This window comes from Neopsephotus bourkii, unplaced genomic scaffold (genome assembly GCF_033783945.1).
Source record: "Neopsephotus bourkii isolate Nb327-2 ecotype Australia unplaced genomic scaffold, CSIRO-AGI_Nbou_v1 NB_659, whole genome shotgun sequence".
Classification (NCBI taxonomy): domain Eukaryota; kingdom Metazoa; phylum Chordata; class Aves; order Psittaciformes; family Psittacidae; genus Neopsephotus; species Neopsephotus bourkii.
Genome location: NW_026901158.1, coordinates 5,926,548 through 5,949,980, shown reverse-complemented (window position 1 = coordinate 5,949,980; position 23,433 = coordinate 5,926,548). Strand labels below are relative to the sequence as shown.

Sequence of the window (23,433 nt, the reverse complement as noted above, 5' to 3'; positions counted from 1 at the left end):
TTTTTCAAGAGGATCTTAATGTTTAAGATTTATCATCTATAAATAGATGATTTTAAGTCATCACTAAATTAATTGGTATGATTAGAACTGCCAAGGAATATTACTGTTTGGCAGGAGGGTAAATATTGCAAGTGTGAATTTATATACAGTCTGCATCATAAAAATGCTAAGCACAAACAGCAATTGAAAAACTTTAAATAACTTGACAGAGGGAATTTAAGGAGAATGTTGGTGGGGTTTTGAGATGGCAAAGAGATAAGAAAACTGGAACTGAATATGTGAAACAGACCAAAACTAAATATATTCTTCAGCAGTAATATGCAAAGTTACTGCAAATGTAGTGCAAGTTCCCTATAATGTGGTGCATGTCTGGACTTTTCCTTCCCTGGGGATGAGAGAGGAGCAAAGAGCTCTAAGAAATAAGCAAACTGCTCCAAAAAAAATGACTGTTCTAAGTAACTGCATTTTAATCTTTCTTTATTCCAGTATCTCCTGATTTTTTGGGGTATATCAACAGTAATTCAATAAATTATATCTTTCTTTTTCTTTCTGTCATGGCAGTATAAGATAAGTAGAGGTCTTTGTTTTGTCATAGTAACACTACATTGGAAACAAGGTAAAACGAGGGCTAATCAGGGAAGGTTGTTACTAGCCTGAAGCTATTAAGTCCCTCTAAAGCGGCTGTTACTGCAGTGCTGATCTGTGCCTTTTCTTCTTTGTGCTTCCTGAGACAAAGTATTAATCAGTTTTCACTTTCACATAATGGTGCAAATCAGCATCAGAAAACAAACTAGAACAAGAGAAGACAGAGGTAAAGAGAAAGCAGTGTGGGAAGAAGCACTGGGGAGAAAGTACCAGAAACAGGACAGATACAGCCCTGCACACACCGACTGAGGCTCTGATTTCTAGGACTTGGAGCAAAATAGTCTAAGCTGCAGCTCAGTAAAAATTCACCCACTAGTGGGTGCAGCAGCTGCCCTCTGTTTGTGAGAAATGAAACAACCGAGCTCTGTGGAGGCTCCAGACAGCCGAAGCAGCAGTCTCTACTCTAAAACAGAGAGACATAACTGAGCCTTCCCCTTTTACACCTTCCCTTTCATTCCTCCCACCCCAGTAAGTGCAAGTAAGGATGAAGAAAACGACATACACGGTTCAAACACAGACGGAGAGTCTGGCCGTGAGAAAGAGCTCTTGGGGGTTTAGTTTGGCAGTGTGGGGCTTGAAATGGGATCAGATTGATGGCTCTCTTCAGAGGGAGAGCACTTTTCACATATTCTCCTTTATTAATAACAAAATAGCCAATCAACAAAACTCTTCAAAAACTAAAACAGGTTTGTATCAAAGAACCTACTTGTCTCCCCAACTAGTATAAGATTAGTATAACCAGCAAGATCCAATTAGGTTTCCCCAGTTCATTTCAAACCTGTGCACTGCTGTACTGCCTAGCATGACAAATGGGGTTTGGCTGAGGTCTGGGTAGATAGCTGCACTGCCTTTGAATTAACCCAGGTATGCAATGTAGAGTTTGAACTGCTTTATGCTGACATTTTGTGCTTGTTATTCGGGTTTACATAATACCTGACTGGTTACTCCCATACTGTTTAGTTTTGAACTAGATGTTGAGTGTCATTTGCTTGAGTTTTCTTTGCTCTAACAATGTAGAAGGAGGTCTCATTGAGGAATGGAGGTCTGCATTAAATGGAAATATCCCTAAAGAAAAAAAAAATTGAGATGCTACCCAAAAGGAAAATAACTGGGAAACCCCTACCATCTGCAGCATTATTTAAAAGGACACCTCTAGTTTCATAAATAGTCTGCTATAGCTCATTCTTGAAATCTTTTAGTGACAGTAGCACCACACTGCACGACCGTAGGTTGTAATTTTGGAGTTCAAAAGCAAGAGCAAGAAGTAATGAATTGACTGGAGTCTGTTTATCTGCAGCATTACCTGTGATGCTCCTCATCTCATATTTGGAATATACCACCTGTTTATTTTACCCTTGCCAGTGCTCTGCAAGGTGGAGAAGGGAAAACCCTTTCTGACAGGGAAAACTCCAGTTGGAAGGGTTAGATGACTTGCTGAATCATGCTGGGAATGTATGGCAGAAAAATGAACAGGACTCAAGTTCCTAAATTGCAGTGTGGTATTTCAGCCGTATCTGACACGTATTTTGTGGACACACTGTTAATGGATACGTGCTGTTTCTTTTTGTCAGAGATTTGTGATTTTTAACCATCAGGTACTTCCACATTCACTAAAATGAAGGGAAGAAAGGTCACTGTAGCTGTTCAGTGTCGAGGACACAGTGTCTATGTAGCCTACTAGATGCTGAGTAGCTTTATGAAGGTTCAGGTCCTTGTGTGGACTCCGTGTGAATCCTCAAGTGCCATTTGTAAAGGGCTTGTGCACTTTCTCTAATTTCTGACCTCCTTTTCCCTGTCCCCAGTCCCAGAAGTCCCTCCAAATGCTGTGCCCTATTTGCTTTGAAAACTACTTTCAATTAAGGCAGAAAACATGTTGCCTCATTTCTGAAGTTCTGATATACTTAGAGACATGATACATTATAAAAAGAATCCATCTCCATTAAAGTCACAGATCTATTATGCTTTGTAGAATTAAGAGTGAGGGGGTCCTTACTTAAATATCACAGGTATGATTTCTTGCACTATACAGGTATTGCCTATTCCATATTTATTAATAATAAGGCAAAGATTTTAGTTAAGGGTAACTCAAATGGGAAGGAGCCCAGGGAAAGCTTGCTTTGTGGCAGGTGGCAGCAGGCTACCACCACAGGGGTGCAAAGACACCGTGCTGGTGGCTTTTGAATGGCAAGCAAGAGCTGGCACAGGACCAAGTGCTGTGGCATATCAGAGGAAGCATCTGTGAAAGGCTCTGGATCCCAATTCCTAGCTGTTGTGGTGCTCTGAAGTCAGTGGCAGCTGGGAGCCTCTGCCTTGGACAGAGCCTTGATGCTGTCAGTAAGGTGACTGGCAGTGTCTCTCTCTCTCCAGCAGCCTCTAGTTCCTGCTGAGTTGATACCAGCATGCACACCATCTAATCTCAGAAATGAAAGTACAGTCTGGCATGCCACTCTTAAAAGGTAGCTGCCTCTTTGCATTGCTGACAACATGGAAGAAAACTATGAGATCCCTTAAATTAATCCCATATTCAGTAACTATGTATGGCTAAAAATTACTTATCTGTTCTGTACATCAGTACCTCAAACAGTTGCTGGAATTTTAATTGACATGTATAAAGCAGTTGGCTGTCTCAAAAAGCATTGGACAGGTATTACTCATCTCAGTAGAACTGGTTATCCTCTGCAGAAGTGTCCAAAATAGGACATTGAGAAATAAGTAGCTCCATTCCACTCAGTACCATCAGGCTTGTAGTTACGTCAAACAAGCAAAATGCGCATGATAGTTCTTGGTGGCTTTTCAGAAATCTGTGTATTTCATTTCAATCATGCTACTTTAACTTCTACATCATTTCTGTGAATGATCAGTACATACATCACAGCTTTACTGGGGTCTGGATGTGTGATTGAAGACTGGAGAATAAAATAGTGTTCCTACCATATTAGCTAACACAGTAAGAAAGAGAAATCTGCAAGGACTCCTTTTATTCCCTTCCATTTAGGGTTTGCATATTGCTGTGTAGCCAGACCAGCAAAAACATCTTATACTTGGTATGAAAGCCACTTCTGAAATGGCAAATCAAACTGTCCCATTTTGATTGGTCTCTTATCCCAACTATAACATGGAACCCAAAGGATCCTGGAGCACATTATACAAACACACATAGAGATAACTTCATAAAATTATGCAGTGCAGAAAGATTATCATCTTCTCCAAACCACACGAAGATTAAGGGAAGCAGAATCTCTTGTATAGACAAATTAGATATGTCATTGTGAGTGTTTCGACTGCTGCAGAAAATGCCAAGTGATTTGTAATGATCACTTTTTATTGCCTCAGTAAGGTGGCACCTTTATCTTTCCCAGTGTACTACTACTACTACCAGTAGTAGTCTGGTACTCAGAAATAAGAGAATGAACCACCAATGCAGCCAGCTTGTGTAACTCCTTCCTTGTGTGTATGTAGGGTTTCCAACACAAGTACGGATGCCAGTCTGACTTAAACAAAAAAAAGGAGGAGGGAAAACATGACAAAACAGGGCTTAAGAAGGCATGAATGTGGCTCTCTGTGGAGAAGTGTAAAAGACAATTGCACCAATTACATGCTGGTTTTGGAACTCCATGTAGCCTAAGTCTATTGAAATATATATTTGTAAGCGGGAGTGGTGGGGAGGGAGGGAGGATGCACTGGAATGAGGCCTGGAGCTGAAATGCTGTGGTAAAGGCAGGAGGAGGAGGGAGAGCTGCAAACTGGCTAAGATCCTCAATTGAAAAAATAGGGTCAGGAAACATTTTAATGCCAAATGATGTGACACCTTTCATTCCTGTTTTTCTTTTGTCCTTAGTTTTCCGTGTAATTGATAGAAGCTTTTTCCTATTTATGCTACCAATTGTGGAAGCTGGATTGAGTAAAGGCATTTTTATTCTGCTCTATTCTGGCCTCACTCCTGCTTATGCAACAACTTATAACTTCAATAACACCACTATAACTGCATTGGTGCTGGGGGGGAAAAAAAGCCCTAACAGATTTCTTAGCATCAATAAGGCCTGAGAGAACTTGCTGTAGTGCTGGGATGTGACAAGAGGCAATTTATAAGGAATTAACTCTGACAGTCACTTTACACAGCTGATTTTCAAAGATCCAGGCACTAAAGATGTGTTAATGAGGGTACTGAGGCTTCATAATTAATTATATTAGCATCTCTTTGTTACCCTCTACAACAGTAGTGCCTGGTTGACATTTCAATAGGAGTCTGGTAGTATTCTTTGTTATTATTATCCAGGAGTACAGTTATACCTTAGCTCCCAGAGGGCAATGTTGCATGTAAATGCCTCTGTGAATTGCAAGGGCTTTTGGATCTCAGTAAAAGCCCTTGAAGGAGACCCTGCTGGAAACTGAATGGATGTCAGTAAAATTTCTCTAGTCTGGAGTCTCTCTTCAGATATGGACTCTCCTACCCTTTCATTTCTCCCTTCCCTTCCCTCCCCCCTTCCTTTCCACTGTGCTGGTCCTTCTCACAAGGCTTAAGAACAGCAATATCCAGCACATACTGAATGTTCAGTTCCAAACCTCTAAAGGAAGGAAATAGTGACCTGAACGAAACAGTGAACAAAGTAACCTGAAAATAGACAATATTTTCACATGCTTGAATTTTCAATAAAAGCGGTGCTGCCAGAAGGAGTCCCACAAGTGGTGAGTCAGATAATGGATGTACAACTGCGGTGGGAGTGAAATGGTCTCTACTTTGTTTTATACCATCTCCAACCCCCTTTGCAAAGGCAGATGAAATTATTTTCCAGCCATACCACTGTGAAAACAAACACGGAATTTAAAGGTTATTTCCTTTGTGTACTTCTGAGAGATGTCATTTTTGAATCCTAAAGGGGAAGGATGACTTTTTGCCAATGATCTCAAATCCTAGTCTGAAAAAGTTTACACTGTGTCACCTGATGGCAGAGCTGCTGTTTGTGTATTGATATATTTCACTTGCTTGTGTTAATTTAAACAAAACTTACCAAGAAAACAATGGATTTGCTGTGTCTCACACCAGTTACAACTGCAGCCATGTCATGGTAAGGGTGCAGTTTGACAAATACCTCTTCTAAGTGAGCAAGACTTAAACATGTTCCTTACCCTTTCCTTGTTCATTCTTGCCTTCAGGGGACCCTCTTTCTTTGTGTCATTGTTCGTGCATCTGCACCAGAGCAGCAGATCTGAGCACTAGTCTGAGTTAAAAATAAATGGGGTTTATGGGGACTACTTCTAATTGAAATCAGTTTCCTGATTCGATTTAACAGGAGGCTACAAAAAAACCTCAACCCTGCACTGGCACAATTCAGGGACAGTGAGGGAAGGAATGTGTGCTGGGGAATGTATAAGTAGGAACTTCCACTGAAACATAGTTTGTCAAACTATGCCCTAAAAGACTAGACTTTACATTCCTCCAAACCAGAACCACCTTTGTGTTCAGGCAGTACCTTGCACAAAGGGATCACACTCTCAGAACTCTCGGGATTCCCAGACCTATTATAATACCAAAAAAATAATAAGTGTTCCTACAGACTGACACAATTAACCAAATTCCACTTGCAGATCTTCATTGTTGGCAACTCGCGCAGCATTTTCTGTAGCTGAAGTTGGAGACTAAATCTATTCTTGAGTTCTGTTTAGGCTCTAATGAGGAATAAGTCTGAATGACTGACATTTGGTTAACCTACCAATAAAATAATTGCTTTCCTCACAGAGCTTTTAATAATCAACTGGATTTTTTAATGAGCTTTGACATTCTCAGATGAAAGGAATAATGTGTAAATGTATTATTATAGCAAAACCTGTATATAACAGTTCCCTACATATTTTCCTCCTTTTTGTTTTACCTTTTCTGTCACTATACTCCTACTCAAGACACACTGCAAATGTTTGAAAAATGCCAACTTGAAACTACAGAACTGCAAATAACATACTAGCTCTTCACTGTTTAGTTTCATCTAATATTTCCTGTATAGAAACAGGTTGTTCTCCCTGAGTTCAAGTATCAATGGTGCTCTACATAAGAAGGGAAGTTTTTAATGATTCCCACAAAACCAGCTGCCACTTGGTAACAAGACAATGGATGGAATACACATAGTGTAAAACTCTACTGCTATTCCTGAGGGACCAAATCTTCAAGTGTTACTCAACTTTGTTTAGGATTCAGCAAGAGTTTTCCTGCTGGAGAACTCCTGAGGAGATGAGAAGTAAGAGTTTTGGGAACTGGCCAGAGTTAAAATCCTGGAAAGCAAACGTTTATAAATCTTGTAAAAATGCTGCTCCCATGAGTGAAGAGGGAGAGGATCATCTGGAAGTTGCCTTGCAGGAGAACCCACAGAAGCACAGTTTTTCCTAGTCCTCAGCAGTGCTCTACACCCAATGTTTATCCTAAAACTTCAATTCAGCATTCATTTAAAAGTATAACACTGTAACTGTCCTGAATTTCTATCCATATCTCTTGTCTCACTAGAAAGACTGTCTAGCACCAGAGCTTCTGCCCTAGCTGTGAGGAAATTACAGCCTTTCTTTAGACAGAGCAGCACTCAATAGACAGTAGCTACTTCCCCTGTGAATTATTTCAGGGCCTTCTACATAAATCATTGGCAGAGCTATTCCAGAGTAACTCCAAGTATAAATACTGTAGTATTCCAGTTTGAAAGCGTCTTTATTTGTGATTTATCTTTCTACCTAGGAATACTTCTTGTAATTAGTCAGTTTTCCCACGAACTTCTGGTTAGAGCTTTCATTATGCAGGTATGTAGTAAAATGAAACCTCAAACATAAACACTACCATACCTCATTTAATGACCAGATGATTTCAAATAATTATCTTGTTTTTCAGACAGTTTCTGTGAGGCTGTAGCTGTATTAAACTTGGTTCAATGCAGGCTTTAATACTGACTTGCAAAACTAATGAATTTGTATCTGTATGGATAGCTGTTGAACATCCACTCCTGTGAATGCACCATGAAAATCTAAATATCTGCTCTTGTAACACCCTGCAGGTGTTGCAGATAGTGAAGAGACACGTTTGCATGTGCCAATACATGTTTTCAAACAAAGCTGCTGTGCATTTCAGATCCTGTCTTTGGATTGTGAACTCCTCAGGCAAGAGGAGATATTCACATCTGGAAGTGGCAGCAGCACACCTGGACAAGATGATATTTAAACAGTTTTTCTTTTACAAAATACAATTCCAGCATTCTGGATTTGTAACAGCAGCTATACATGTGTCTGTTGGCACAGTTGATCAGTAGTTAACAGCCACAGGGCTCCAGCTAAGCCAAGTAACAGGACATCAATGTCCGAGAAATAAAATCCGAGTGAAAGTCAAAGAGGGCAGAAAACTCCTCCAGTCCACTGTCTCTTTGGGCAGGGACTCTTAATTCCATAATGCTGAATGTAAATTAATTTTCCAATAAATAACTTCCCCTATTTTCTGAAGGCACAGATCAGTTTGGTTCCCCACAAAATTTACAATTCTACACCTTAGGTGAAAAATAGAAGAGAAACATTCTTAAGTACCCACCTATCTGAAAAGCTCGTGTCTCACGTTCAGGTGTCTTGGATTTCATTGAATTTAAGAGCTTTAAGAATCTTCTGACTGCATCTTTGTCTCTAGTATCTGGGAACGAGCACAGGCATTACATGACCATCCAGTTCGTCGCAGATGACAAGCAAGTGCTCTGGTAAGTTAAAAATGTTGGTATAAGAAAAAGTATAAATCCAGTTTAGCAACTGTGTCTAATGGGAACTTTACCAAAGGAAGAAAAGAACAAATCCAAACAGAATCACTGGATTTCTTCAGCTCCATTAGTCACTGCCTGTTGTTTGTGTTACTGAACCACCATCCTGCTTCAAAGGCAGTTAGTTGCCCAGAAATATTTTCAGCCGAGGGTTTAAACTGCAACAACTGTGAGGACACGTGGAAGATTATTCTGTCATTATCTAACCACTCAGTTCCAATGTGAGTGCTCAACTGGGAAGGTCTGTAGCCAGTGGAGATGGATAAACAGCTGGAGGGGAGGTATTTGTCTGTTTAATATATGTGCCAAACTGTCTTTCGAGGGTCATGGAGACTCAGCAATTCCTGGGGGCTGTCAAACTGATTACACGCAGCAAAGCAGCTCTGCCTGCTGCTTAGGGTAAGCTCTGATATGCCAGTCAGACTTTACTATCAAGTACAAGCTTATGTGTGCTCGAGATGTTGTGCAGCCTTCAGCTCACAGGTGTACTCCGTCATTTAAAAGCTTTCATACAGGCTAAAAAATTTGCTCTTGCACTCCAAGGGGGAATCTTTGTTCCTAATACAGAGCCTAAGGCTGCATTCTCTGTGGAAGAGCAAGCTCCCAGTGTAGATGTACAATTGTTAAGCGGTTTGTTGCATTTCAGCAGTGGTAAAATGATCCTTGGTTTATATTTCTGTACAATAATTTCTGTAAAGGCTATAAGATTCATTGGGATGGAAGGCTATAAAAATGGAAGTTGCCATTAATTAGATTGACTTGCATGATTTGATGTATGCCCATTCTGCAGTGCAGAAATACTTAGAAGGAAATGTACTCCCTTTCTTTTTCACGCATCACTGCACTGTATTTGAGAGGATTTAGCACATTTTCTGATTTTAGCTGCTGAATTGGGGGGGATATGTTTAAAATATACAGCCAGCTTGACATTCCAGAAACTAAGGATTATTGCCAATTATATCTCTGTCTTGTAGTAACATACCTAAGAAAGGAAAGAAGTCTTGGGGAAACTGAACTTTTAGATCAAGGAGTAAATAAGAGATGATCTTTACAAAGCAGCTCTGTTTATTCAATTCTTGAGAAAAACGTGCAGTTACTGCTACACTGTATGTAAACTGTAAGGCCACTAATCATTATCAGCTGCTGCCAAATGCCCCACATATCCCAAGTATATATAAAGGAAAACTAATGTACATTTTCATTTGCCTGACAAAGTCATTGCCATCAGGTGGCTGCAAAGATCAAACACTCTTATGTGTCAATGCCAGAGTACTCATGCTGAGTTTGAAAGATGCCACATACAGTATGGTTTTGTAACTTGAACTGTGCAACCTGAAGTGCAAACCAAAGCAGGAATGCTAACTGTGTAGTACAGAGGGAAAAAAAGCTATTTCTGATATAGGCAGCATAGCTACTTGGATAGTATAGTCCAGAAGAAAATGTTACTCTTCTATTATATCTGATCTAATCAAAGCTGAGAAAGGTCTTGCAAGAAGGAAAAGACATCATCTTCTCTAAATACATTCACATCCCCCCTGTATCATGGGATTATAACTGTACATTTTAACCATTATTCAAGGACTAAAACTGCCTTAGAAGTTAGCTACAGATAATGAAAAACATTAGAAAGAACTGGAGGGAAATAACTGAATATTTATCAATTAAACCTCTAAGTTGTTTTTTTTTATAGTACCAGGGATATTAAACACAGTTATATATTAGGTCTAAGCATCATATGTAATTTCTGAAAATCTTGTTTAACAGCAGGTAACTCATGTCACAACAAGACTTTATACCATCCAGATAACACTTTCCTTGTAATGAAACCACATGGGGCTTGGGATACCTACACAGAGGAACAGTTTGAGACTGAGTTGAGAGCTGTTTTCTTCACAGACATTTCAGCTCTATTCCTCCTGAGTGTACATGTTAACAACACAGCAAGAACAAACAGTAAATCACTTCATCTCTCCTCTATCCCTCCTCAGGCTCAACAACTCTAACTCAATTGCTCAGTTTTACTTCACTGTTCTATAAAGCAAGGAGAGCACAGAGAGGTCATCATTCTATGAATTGTTGTCTCATTCCTCGAGCCAAGCCCCAGAAGCATCGAAGCACCTGTTGTTTTGAGACCTTTTACTACACGTACCCAGAAGTTAGGCTGCAGTGCAACAGTCTAAGTGAGGCTCTCTTCTGACAGGCAGAAAGGACAGGCTGTTAAAGCAATAGCACCTGCTCAGCTGGAGCGAAAGGATGTACAATCAGAGAAGATGTGTTGATGTTGACGTAGCTTTTCTAAGAGGAGTTAGGACAAAAGGTTTATTAGGAAGCTGGGACCAGCACATCTCCAGCACTGAAGGAATAAACCAAGCAAAAAGGAATGTAACTATGTGAAGGAACACTACTTCCTCCAAAAAATCAAACTCTAGTTTCTCTTTTCCTAGGGAAGCATAAGTTTGTATTTTGTGTCTCAAATTTAAATCTCTCTTGAAAGTTTTTATTTTAATATTTTTTTATATATAACTAATATCTACTCTTGCTAATAGATACTTTTAGGGTACAATAAACAGATCATGGAAATGTTTTTAACAGTACAGAAATGAGAATTAATGATTATTTCACTTTACTGGATCACCTCAATACCATACTTGAGGAATACTTAGTGTTTCATAGACTAAACAAGGGATTCTAGTAGGGCGCAGTCAGGTGCTGCTTGCATCATGTGCCTGCTTGGAACTTTCAAACTTATGGCCCATACTTTCAAATTATAGACCTTCAAAGGCTAATGTAGAGCAATACAATATAACAGTAAACTACAGGTGAAAAAAGACAAAATCACACAGATACAACTGCATAGTAGAGACTCAGGGGGAAAAAGAAGGAAGAAAAAACAGGCCACACACATGAGCTTACCTGATCTGAATGTGAAGATACCCATATTAATTGATCTTGGGAGATGCAGACAGAGTATGAGATGTTCTCTCACTGTGATGGGCTTTGGGGAGGCCTTGGGACATCCTTCTTGGGAAGGATTTTATAATCTTGCATTTATAAAGTTATGATGCTTTGTTTGCCTTTGTGCCCAGCAGTTGAGAGTTCATTGTGGTATGGAAAGCAGAGGATGGCAGCTCCTGCCCTGCTGTGTGCACGGGGAAGCTCAATTCAAATTGTCGACGTGCAGCAGCCGTTGTAGGTGGCAGTGGAAGCAAGGACATAGCTGGTAGGAAGTGACAGCTGGGAATACAAAAGAAAAAGCCATTGGGATTTGAAAGCAATTGGGATTTGGAAGCAGCAGGTGGTAGTGGGCATCAGAAGACCTTAAGACCTTTGAAGAAGCAGAAACTAATCCCAGCCTTGTTGAGTAAGTCCATTGGAAGGGGCAACTTGAAGGGACAAAAAAGGAAGCAGGGAGAATATTGTAAGTCTTGTGTGACTGGAAAGCAGACACAAAGGGCAAGTTCCTATTCCATCAAAGTTTTACTTGTTTCTAAGCCTGGTCTGCGTCATAATACTCATCTGTGATTGATATATTGTGTATTTTTATGGAAAAGAGTGGCTCAGCTGTTACTTTAAGAGCAAAGCAGAGCTATCTGTAGCTGTGAAGCTGCAATGAGCCCTTCCATGACAGGTGGACAAGAAAGGGACAAAAAGGGTTATTTAAAGTCTGCTTGCTCTTGGTGCAGTGGCAGGTGTGCTGGCAGGCGGCTGAGCTCTATGACCTTCTAGAGCTGTGCTCCCACAATAGCCGCATGTGACTGACAGGGCCTCTGTGCTCTTAAAACGTAACGTCTGAAGCCCTGCTCCGGCTCAGGGAGGACGGGGGATCGCCATGTCCCTGTGGGCACACGACCTCACCTCACGTTGCCTCTCGAGGCGTTGGGGCTGGTGCTGAAGCCACCTCAGGCAGCGCAACTGCTGCCCTCAGCAGCCATTTCGGGATCTCCCATTTGGAGACCGCTGGTCCCCAACGCCCCTTTTTCCCCCCCGCCTCGTTTCCCGTCCCCGTCCTCCTCTCCTCACTGGGCGGCCCTGACGAGACGCGCGCGGGCACAGAGCGCGGCGCGCATGCGCCTCGCGCTCCCCTCGTCCCCGCGCGCCATGCACACCTGCGCGCGCCCCCGCCCTTCTCCCGCCGTCCTCTGTGTCTCCGTGCCGAGCCCCGCCCTACCGGCTCCCTCCGAGGCCGCCCGGCGCAGCCAATGGGAGCCCAGCATGGGGTGGTCGGCAGGGGCGGGGCCAACGAGCGGAGCTTCTGCGGCTGCGCACCGGCCGGCCGCGGCGAGGAGGTGGTGTCCACGCCTGCGCGGAGTAACGCTCTCGGCCTCTCTCTTGGAGGGGAGCGCAGCGCGCCTGCGCGTCTTACCGCCCGCTGCCTAGTGCCCCGGAGGGGGGCTTGGTGCGCCTGCGCGTTGCGGCCGCCGTACCCCCCCCAGTGCCCTGAAGGAGGGAGTTCTTGCGCATGCGCGCCGCGCTGCCCGCCCCTCGCCAGCAGCAGCAGGAGGAGGCGGCGGTGGTGCTGGCTGTGGAGAGCGTGAGGCAGAGCGCGTGCCGCTGCCGCCCCCTGCTCTCTGGGAGCCCCAGGTCCGGGCGGAGGAGGCCGGAGCGCCCCGGCGGCGGCGGAGGGAGCCAGAGCGGCGGTGGCAGCAGCAGCAGGAGGAGTCTGTGCCCGGCCCCCCTCCCCTCCCCCCTGCTCAGTCCCGTTACAGCCCCCCTCCCTCCGCGCTCCGCTCCGCAGCCACCAACATGTCGGCGCCGGCGGCCAAAGTCAGTAAGAAGGAGCTGAACTCCAACCACGATGGGGCCGACGAGACCTCAGGTGAGGCCGCGCCGGGGGCGGGAAGGGAATGGCGGCAGCCGCCGCGGCCTCCGCCTCGCACCGCGCCGCACCGACCGCCATTTTCCCCAGCCACACGGGCCGCGGCCGGGCCGGAGGCGGGAAGAGCGCGGGGTCGGCCGGGCGGATGTGCAGGCCCCAGCAGCGGCAGGAGGAGGCCATGTTAGCGCCCTTTTGTCTCCGCTCCCCGGCCCGGCCTCCTTCCCCACGGGCGCAGGCGGGGCCGGGCGGGGGGCGCTGCGGCCTTGGCGGAGCAGCGGGACCCCCCCACCCCCCCTCCCGGAGCAGCATCCGCGGAGCCTCATTGTGCTCCGCCGCCGCCGCCATGATGCTTCGCCGCCTCCTGGTCCCCGCGCCGCCGCGGCCGCGTGGTGTTGCCCCGCCGCACGGGGATGGAGCGGGGCCTGCCCGCTCGGGGAGCCACGCGGTGCTTGGGCGGCGATGGAGCCGCCCGCGCCGGCCCCACGTGCGATTCGCGGCAGCTCAGGGATTTTTAAAGGTCGCCGCGCCGTGGTTTTCCTCCCGGCGGCCGCCACCGCGGGAAAGGCGCAGCGCTCTCCTTCCTCCTTCCATCAAACCTGCCGTTGCTCCCTGCGGTGCGGCGCCCGCTGCCAGCGCCGGTCACACACGTGCTTTCCATCCGCCGCCGCTTCTCCGCCGTGGGGAGGGGAAAGCAGAGCGTCCACCGGGAGAGCTGTCCCCTAAGGCGGGCTGAGCCGCGCGGGATACTTAACAGGGGAGGAATGAGTGTGCTGCACCGCTCCCGCGACTTCCCGCGGCCGGTCATTCATCTCCAGCGCGATAGGTAAACAGGGCTCCTGAAAAGCAGAGCTCAGCCAGGCTCTGTGGAGGGGACGTTCCGGTGAGAAAATCCCGGTAAACGGCGGCTTTGAAGGGTTTTTCGCTTGTAACCGTCCTGTCGAGCGTTCTTGTCATTTTTTTAGAAGGCGGCGTATACCCATTCTATTGATTTTTTTTCTGGTCTCTCTAAATTATTTAACGTTCGTTCAAATGGGTTTGTCTTAGCAGATACGGCTTAAAGCTTTTTAATGAAATTGTTGTTTATGCGTCATGATCGACTTCTCATTGGAGTTGTAAAGCCGTGTAGGGAAATGTGAACTGGGATTTCCAAGGGTGAACTCTCTGGGCTGCTGTTTCGTTAAACTTTTCTGTGCTTCAGCTGTAGCGCGCCCTGGAAGTAGCTGAAGCTTTAAGTCCTTGTAATACTTCTGACATTTAGTAGAAATATCCGTGTAATTCAGAAGTATGTTACTAGAAAAGGGCTTACGCAAAACCCCGGGTGATTTGTCAGGCTTGAGTGAAGGGATTTTGATGCATTTTTGTTTGTTTTGGTTTTTTTTTTTTTTTTTTCAGAAAAAGAGCAACAGGAAGCAATCGAACACATTGATGAAGTACAGAATGAAATAGACAGGTAACGATGAGCAAGCTTTTACAATGAATGTTTTAGTAGAAATTGAAGTTTAACTTTCAAAAGTCAAAATATTTAGTAAAGAAACCTACTCGGTGGTAGTTCTCACTGTGTTTAAATCCTGCCAAGACACGCTTTTGTGGTGACTTGATTAGATATAAGAGGTGTTTGTATGTGATAAAGGAATTGAAGAAGTATCCTGGGGTCTTGTTTTATTTCAGGTATTTTAAAAGGTAGACCTTGAGCTTAAAGCTTAAAATTTATTGTGATATTTTTGATACTAGAAATTTATTTTCTATTGGGCTTTCAAGTTCTTGTGTATGCTGTTTTGCAAAAGTGTTTTTAGGTGTGTAAGTGGAACAAAAAAATTGTTGAAAAGTTAGGTTTTATTGTACATTTAAAAACTTACATATTCATTTGCTTAGAAAGCATCATTGAATCATAAGTTCTATGTGCCAAAACTCTATGGGTTCAATGTTGCTATTTGCCTGGATTGTAGCTTGGTGGACACTGTCCTACAAAGACTGCAGGTGACCACTGAGGCTCTGGCCATGGGAAGCTGTTGCATTATCGAGGCTCTTTTTTGGAGCAAAACCCAATTAGATGTTGCACCTTCAGATGTTACTTGTGTCAGTGCTTTTCCTGGAGCTTGCTTGCCCAAAGCTTAAAAAGAGCAGGTGATAGTGTTATGTGTTGTCTGCAATCAAAATGTTTAAGAGGTAAAAACTACTTTGCTTCGCACAGATAAGGGTCTGTCCCTTAAGTAATGCTGCAGAACACAAGGATGTATTAGGAATGTTTCATTAAGATCAGTGAAACTGCATCTGGTAGTGTGTTTCTGAATAGTCATTATGGGCTTAGGGCTTCTGGTTTTTGTTTTAGATGCCTCATCTGTTGAATATGGCAGACTAGTCTAATCAAACCTGGTCAGTTTTTTGGCTGATGTCGCTTTAAAATTCAGTTCTCACTCTTGTGGTTTAATGTGGCTCTTTCTCTTTACAGACTGAATGAACAAGCCAGTGAGGAAATTTTGAAAGTAGAACAGAAATACAACAAACTCCGCCAGCCATTCTTCCAGAAGAGGTCAGAATTGATCGCCAAAATCCCAAACTTCTGGGTAACAACATTTGTCAACCACCCACAAGGTATATTCTTAAAAGCCCTCTTTTTCAGTGTGTTCTTGCTGGTGATGTGTCTTGTGGCTCTTCAGGGTTTTCTAGAATTGTTGCTGGACATATGTTTAAACAGAAGCCTGTTCCATATGCAAACACTTCCTCCTTTGTCCTAGAGTGCACTTCAAAAGCTTTTTATTTCTTACACTTGTTGCTCAAAGGAGCATCTTGGTCACTGAAATCCTGTGGTGGTTTTCTTTCTGCATTTCAAATGATAAGTTTCCTGCTTTTTTTTTTTTTCCCAGTTAGTTGGGCCCTTAAGAAAAAGAACTAAAAAAAAAAATAATATTCTAGTTTTAGTGGGTTTGCTAATTTTTAAATTGGAGGTGAGCTCCTGACAATAAACTGACTTTCTACAAAACGTGTTGGTAGACTGCTTGTAGGTTGGTGAATGACACGTGTGAAAATATTTGAGAGAAGTGTAGATGCATGTAGAGCTTTTCTTGCTTCTTAAAATTGAACTACAACAAGCAAATATCATGGTTTGACCTCAGCAAATATAAATCACATAAATGCCAATAGGCTGTTGGCTGGTAATTTGCAAAGAGTGGGCTGCAAGAAGTTGGCTTGGACAGATGTGCTGCGTTTTAAATCTTTCTTGCTGTCAGTTCCCTGTATTTCACCTGCAGAATCCCCATGATACACCCTTCATAGCTTTGTTAATGCTCGATTCCTAATTCTGTCCTTAGTATCTGCACTGCTGGGAGAAGAAGATGAGGAAGCACTGCATTATTTGACCAGAGTTGAGGTGACAGAATTTGAAGACATCAAATCAGGTTACAGAATAGATTTTGTAAGTACTTCAAAGAATTCCTTCATTTGTGATTTTTCTGCTGGTTTTTACATACTTGCATATTGGGTTGTAGTTTATAACTTAATCTCTTTAGTTACCAGTTAGTATCAGGTTGTGCTAAGTCCTAGGGCTTGGCATATGCGTTTACATGATGTGGGTTCTAACTCTTTGCTTTCAACTCCGCAGTATTTTGATGAGAATCCATACTTTGAAAATAAAGTTCTCTCCAAAGAGTTTCACCTCAACGAAAGTGGAGACCCTTCTTCAAAATCAACTGAGATCAAATGGAAATCTGGGAAGGTATGCATCTGGGAGAGAGGATTGCTCCTCTGTGTGATGCCATCACTTTAAGTATGTTCCCGTGACTAGTTTTGAATTGGAAGATGCCTTGTCCTTCCTTTATTCCTCTGTCAATCCATTGCCACTTCTGAACATACATAGTGCATGCCTATCTTGCAGGGTTTGAAATACCCCATTGACGTGAGGTCTGTTGTGAATTCTCTTGCTCAGCTGAGCAGTGAAAGTACAAGTATGACCAGGTGGAGAGATTACAACTGCATTAGCTTGTCCCTCTGGCATGAATCTAGATGTGTTTTGTTGTTTGCTTAAGATAACTGTTAAATAAGGAATTCCAAAACTAGTAGGATTATGGGGGGTCAGACAGTGGTATATGATTTGATTTTATTCTCTTTATTTCCTCCATTTCTAGACACTGCATCTTTGTAGAAGTTGCAGCCACACAATAATGAGACCATGCCTTTCATCCATCCACTATTCAAATGCGATTAATTTGCTGTAGTTAGTTTCTGTAACAGTTGTGAACACTTTCATGTTATTCTGAAGACTGTGAACTGAGTCTTTAAAAGCAGAACTGAGGGTTGCAGTTACTGCTTATTTTGTCACCCTCAGACTGAGATGAAAACTTAACCTTTAATTGAGAACTGTGCCTCTTGTACAGGAAGTTACAGCCCAGTACAGACTAGCTGAGTGATCTTTACAACATACTACAAGATCAGTGTAAATTCTGGTATCCTTCCTCATTAAACAGTTTAAACCTGTAAATGTTGTGATTCTATCAAGAAAACAAATACTAGAAGTTTGGAGTTATATGATCAAAGATTGGATTTAAATAGCACATCATAATTTTCTCTTCAATCTCCACAAAAAGATTGTTGCAGACTTACGAAACTTGGGTGGATACAGGACGCATGTATGTTCTTCTGACCATGTTTTAGCGGTTTGTGTGGGCTTTCTTGTCTCTTCACTTACTACAAAGAATGGCCTGAAGACTTCAAAGCAGGAAATCTTAGGATAAGAAGGCTGGGCAGTAATTTAAGCTCTGCCTTTAAGTTGAGATAGAGGTGTGGAGACCGAGTGTTTCTTAAATCATGTAGTAGTCATAGTGTTTAGCCATTGTGAGATCTTTTAAGTTCAGTATGTCATTAAACCCTTGTCAGATTTGTGCTTCCCTATGAAAGAGGAACATAAATCAAATGCAAGATCTTGTGAATTTTCAGTAGTTCTGTGGAGGTCATTGGAAGGATGAGGTGGTTTTGCTGTTTTTTCATGTTCATGAGAAATACAGTGTCTTTTTCTGTGAGTTGCTTGGGTTCCAGATGTTTCTTAAAGACTTATTCCTGAAAGAGGGAGTAATAAATGCCTTGTGGCTGTTAACATAAGTACGTTTCTGAATGGTGCTTATTTGGAAAAAAGAGAAGCCATGTAAAGAGCACTTTTTAATGGAACTTCTTAACTTTCTTTTCAGGATCTGACAAAACGGTCAAGCCAGACACAGAACAAAGCCAGTAGGAAGAGGCAGCATGAAGAGCCAGAAAGCTTTTTCACCTGGTTCACTGACCACTCTGATGCGGGGGCTGATGAGCTAGGAGAAGTCATCAAGGATGACATCTGGCCAAATCCATTGCAGTACTACTTGGTAAGTACAGCACGGAGCTGTTGATCCATAACCGTAATAGCACTATGTAAGCGAATTTGATCACTGTAGTTAATGGTATATATGTGTCTATAAGGTTCCCGATATGGATGATGAGGAAGGGGAGGGAGAAGAGGATGATGATGATGATGAAGAGGAAGAAGGCTTAGAGGATATTGATGAAGAAGGAGATGAAGATGAGGGGGAGGAAGATGAAGATGATGATGAGGGAGAGGAAGGAGAGGTGAGTAATATTACCCCTTAACACTGTCTAGCTCTGGTGTTTGGGAATATAAAGAAGCTTAAGAGGGATCTTGCCAGAATACTCAGTTATTTTTTTTGTACAATTGCTGACAAGGAGTTTGGAGGGGAGAATCCAGGCATATTTACTACCTTAATTTGTGGAATGATTTCAGTGTACTTATGCTTGTGCGTATGACAGTGAAAACAAGTAGTTTTAGTAAATTTGTAAGGGAGGTGCTTCAGAAGAATTAGGATGTGAGCGTAACAAAATTCTTGGTGTACATTCTAGCAAGGCTTTACTTGTAAATAGCTTTTGTTGGTGCATCCAGTTCTGTCATCCTCCCACCTTTGGTTTATTTCTGCTTATGGGCAGTTTAGGTAAGGTTCTCTGTTGGGCTCAGGAATTAAAAATTTCCTTTAGTAGCAAGTGGTATTCGAGGGACAGCATTCAGGGAGTTGATAACTTCAAGTTTAGAATGTCTGTTTCTTATATTTAGGTGTAGTGTCTCTGAGCTTCAGCAGCTAAAAAACTATTCACATTGGGACAGAAGGGTTGTTGTGGGTACCAGAGTGTTATTACTTAACCTAGAATTTAGCATCTGGAAGTGCTGAATTCAGCCTGAAATTTAGCACTAATATATTTGAAATATATTACTCTTCAGAGTTTACGGGTGGAGAAAAAAAGACCCCTTCACTTTGTAAATATTAAACCTATGTGTTTGGAGTGATTGTAAGTCACAGTTTTCCAGACCTAGTGTTTCTTTCACTGGGACATCCAGTTATTTACTTATTTCTGTGTAGGTGGGTGCTCATGGCAAGTGTTACTACTCCTTAGTGAAGACTGAAGGAGTGATCATCAGACAGCATGCTATGAGTAACATTGTAGGACTGTAGTCTGTAGGGTAGTGAAACAGTTGTGGTTACTGCATTTGAAAGTTCGTGCTCTATGAAGTTTAGTGACTAGATTTGTTTAATTGTTGCTTATCTTTCAACAGGAGGATGAAGGAGAAGATGACTAATTGAACACTGATGGATTCCAAACCCCCTTTTTACCTTTTTAATTTTAATCCAGTCCCTGGGAGCAAGTTGCTGTCTTTTTTTTCTTGTGCTCAGTCGCCTTGTTCTCTTGAGGTCTCTTTTTCTCTCCTCTACACCATGGTTCACACTTTATTTTTGGGGGAAATACCTTGAGCAGAATACAGTGGAAAAGAATCTACCAGTTTCTGTTCCAAGTTCATTTTTATCCCTTTCTGTCTCAAAACAAAAAACTGTTTATGGAATCAACACACCATGTTCTGTGGGAAAAAAGAAAACCTTCTGCTCCCTTCACTCTGCTGGAAGCTGAAGAGTGCTAGGCCCCTGTGTAGTAGTGCATAGAATCTAGCTTTTTTCCTTCTTTCTCTGTATATTGGGCTCAGAGATTACACTGTGTCTCTATGTGAATATGGACAGTTAGCATTTACCAACATGTATCTGTCTACTTTCTCTTGTTTAAAAAAAAAAAGAAAAAGCTAAAAAAAATAAATAAATAAAATAAAAAACCGGGGTTCTAGAAGGTGAGCTGGGTGGGTTTCAGATGTTGGGGTGGGTTATGTGGGCATTTTGACAACATGGCTTCTTCTCCTTTGGCATGTTTAATTGTGATGTTTAACAAACATCCTTGCAGTTTAAGATGACACTTTTAAAATAAAATCTTCTCCTAATGATGACTTTGAGCCCTGCCACTTGATGGAGAATCAGCAGAACCTGTAGGATCTTATTTGAAATTGACATTTCTCTATTGTAATTTTGTTCTTGTTTATTTTTAAATTCTTTTTTTTTTTTTTGTTCTCTTTTTTTTTTTTTGTTTCACTGGAAAGGAAAGAAAGATGCTCAGTTTTAAACGTTAAAGTGTACAAGTTGCTTTGTTACAATAAAACTAAATGTGTACACAAAGGGACTGGTTGGTCTTCACTGAAAGAAACAGTTTTAATAACCTGTTTTGAACTTGTTTTGTAGTTTCTTGGCATTTTGGGGGGCATTTGGTCAGTATTGATGCAGATTGACGCAACCTTGTGGTTGTGTGGACTGATGAGCAGTTCATTGAGTTGCCACTATTTGAATACTTGTGAAATGTTGCGTTTGATAGTTAACTGCTGCACACTGCAGTTCTTGAATTGCCAGACTTTGTAAGACAGGGCTGTGGGTGCATATGCCTTGTGTGAAGACAGAGGTTTATATCTGTGTTTTGCAAGAGGAAAAACCACTTGATTATTAACTATCTGAAGTAGTATCTTGCAGCATTGTATTTCCGATAAATCAGTTTGCATAAAGGTACCATGCAAGCTCAGAATAAAAAGATCAAGGGGTCTTATAATGAGATTCGGGTGGTTTTGTAAATCTTTTCAGTTGAAAATCTTAAGTGCAAACTAATTTTGGGGCTATTTCAAAAAGCAAGATTCTTAGCAAAGCTTGTGTACAAAAAGTTGCTACTCGACTGCTTTCTTTCCTTGGTAGCAGCATGTATATATGCTTTAGATCTACTGTACTCTTCCTCATGTTAAGAGACTGCATTTGAGTAGCTTGTAACAATTTCACATAGAGGTTGTTGGTACTGATATTCCACTAAGTGTAATGAAAGTTGTTTTAACATGCTGTGCTTTTGAAATATTTAAAAGAAAATGTTGTATCAGCTAATCTAAAATTCAAACAGCTAGTTCTCTTTGGATGTGTAGAAAAGACTGTCTTCTGGGAAGACTTGCTGTTATATTCTCTGATTCCTTTTCCTCACAGAATTTGTTATCGTTAAATTTGGCATTTTTGATGCTTAAGAATACACTTAGAACAAAATCAATCTCTGTTTAAGACATGCCCAAATAACATGTGGGGGAAACATTCTGTAAGTGTCTGGTCCAGCTTGAATTTAATCCAGTTATCAGAGACAATAAAACATCCAGTCTGCATGTGAGCAATGCAAAAATAAGGCAACCATTTACTTTAGTCCATCTCAACAAAAGCTTCTGCCCTGATCCTCCTTGCAGGGTAAAGATGATGTTAATCGGGAATGGTTTCTTAGCATCTAGAGAGAGAAGGAACCAAACCTACAAAGTCTCTTCAGTTTTCTTTTTATTTGATTCTTTTTTTTGTTGTGAGATTGGAAACCATTTGCTGTTGTGATAGAGGGTCGATGTGCTATTTCTTGCCATGATGCCTTGTTACTTGTTATGTAGTCCTAACTGCAGCTTTTCAAGGAAAATCATCTTTTCCAGGTCTTTTTCATGCTTTAGGAAAAATACTGTACCATTGTTACACCCCTGTTGGTTACTAGCAGAAAACCTCTAAAAACCTGTTTTGAAAGTAATCAAAGCTTCAGATTCTGTAAATTCCAATCCATAAACAAGAAATGAGAAATCTAGATGATGAAATACTACTTCTGAGGTTTTTCTTCTCAGATTGTCTAAATCTTTAGGATTCAGAGGTTGCCAAAACACTTGCTACTGTACTGATAATACTGAATTGCTTGAGAATCTTAAGGTTTTACTCCTGACAATGGCTAAAGAGTAAACTAATGTGCTAAAAGAATAAACCATTAGTGTAATTTTTTTCCTAGCAATGGAAAACATGAATAGGGATTAGCACATTTCTCTGCAATGCTGAAGAAATACTACAGATGGCCATCATGTGCTCTTGACTGTTCACTTAATGTCTAAATTGGATGAATGTGTAATGGGTGTCCATTTTTACTTCATTTAATTTGTATATGCATATAATGAGCATTTAAAGCCTTTCACGTTGGATAAGAGTGGGAGATTCATTCTTATTACATGTCTATATCTCATTAATTCCCCACTGCTCTTTGAGCTCCTCACATCCAGTTAATGCTGCCAATTGAAATCTGTCACAGGTGGAAGCTGAATTTGGCCTTTCTGGCCTGAATTTCCAGAGTTAGAATATAGAGTTGGCAGCAGTTTAAAAAGAATGAAACTACTGTTCGGGGGCTGTATGACTTGAATGACTTGAAAGACTATTTTTGTTTGAAGTTTAATTGCTATAAACTGGAATCTTTTGTCTGTAATTTCTAGTGTCACAGGAAAGCAAATACATCCATGTGTGTGTAAATACAGTTAGAACGGTTTGGGGTTTTTTTAAACAGAAGATCTGTGTGCTTATTCATACTTGTCAAGATAGTTTTTGTCCCTGTAAACAAGCATTATCTGAATGGATTGCTCAGTCATTTATGCCATCATTTGAATCTGTAAGCTTCTCTTTGTACCACACTAAACCAGGTGCACAACCATAGTACTTTGTTTATTGGATATTGTTCCTGAATTTTGAAGCCATGATTTTTTTTTTCTTTGAAAAGACTGAAATCAATGAAATAATTTCTCTGATGTACCTTTAAGATATCCTTCTGTTTGAAGGAATTAAAGTACATTCAACTGTTACTTGATGTTACCATTTCCAAGAGTCTTTTTCAAAAGAATCAGTTACTAGTCCTACACTCAGCATCATCTTTCACAGGTCAGCCTGATATCAATTGCTTTAAAGATACCAGATGCCCAGTGTGATAAGAGTGACCGGAGGTCACAAGTGACTTGAACATAATGCTTGCTTCCTCTGGGGATCACATTTATGC

The 23,433-nt window shown here is 41.8% G+C and overlaps 1 protein-coding gene across 1 annotated transcript; it reads left to right on the top strand.

The window, feature by feature from the left end:
* The first annotated feature begins 12,881 nt into the window (after positions 1 to 12,881).
* On the top strand, positions 12,882 to 23,247 carry SET (SET nuclear proto-oncogene). Its single transcript, XM_061352843.1, has 8 exons — positions 12,882 to 13,230; positions 14,623 to 14,680; positions 15,680 to 15,822; positions 16,539 to 16,642; positions 16,829 to 16,942; positions 18,408 to 18,578; positions 18,673 to 18,819; positions 19,814 to 23,247. Exons 1-8 carry the CDS (start codon positions 13,158 to 13,160, stop codon positions 19,835 to 19,837), a joined length of 834 nt encoding a protein of 277 aa, XP_061208827.1. The 5' UTR covers positions 12,882 to 13,157; the 3' UTR covers positions 19,838 to 23,247.
* The last annotated feature ends 186 nt before the right edge of the window (positions 23,248 to 23,433 follow it).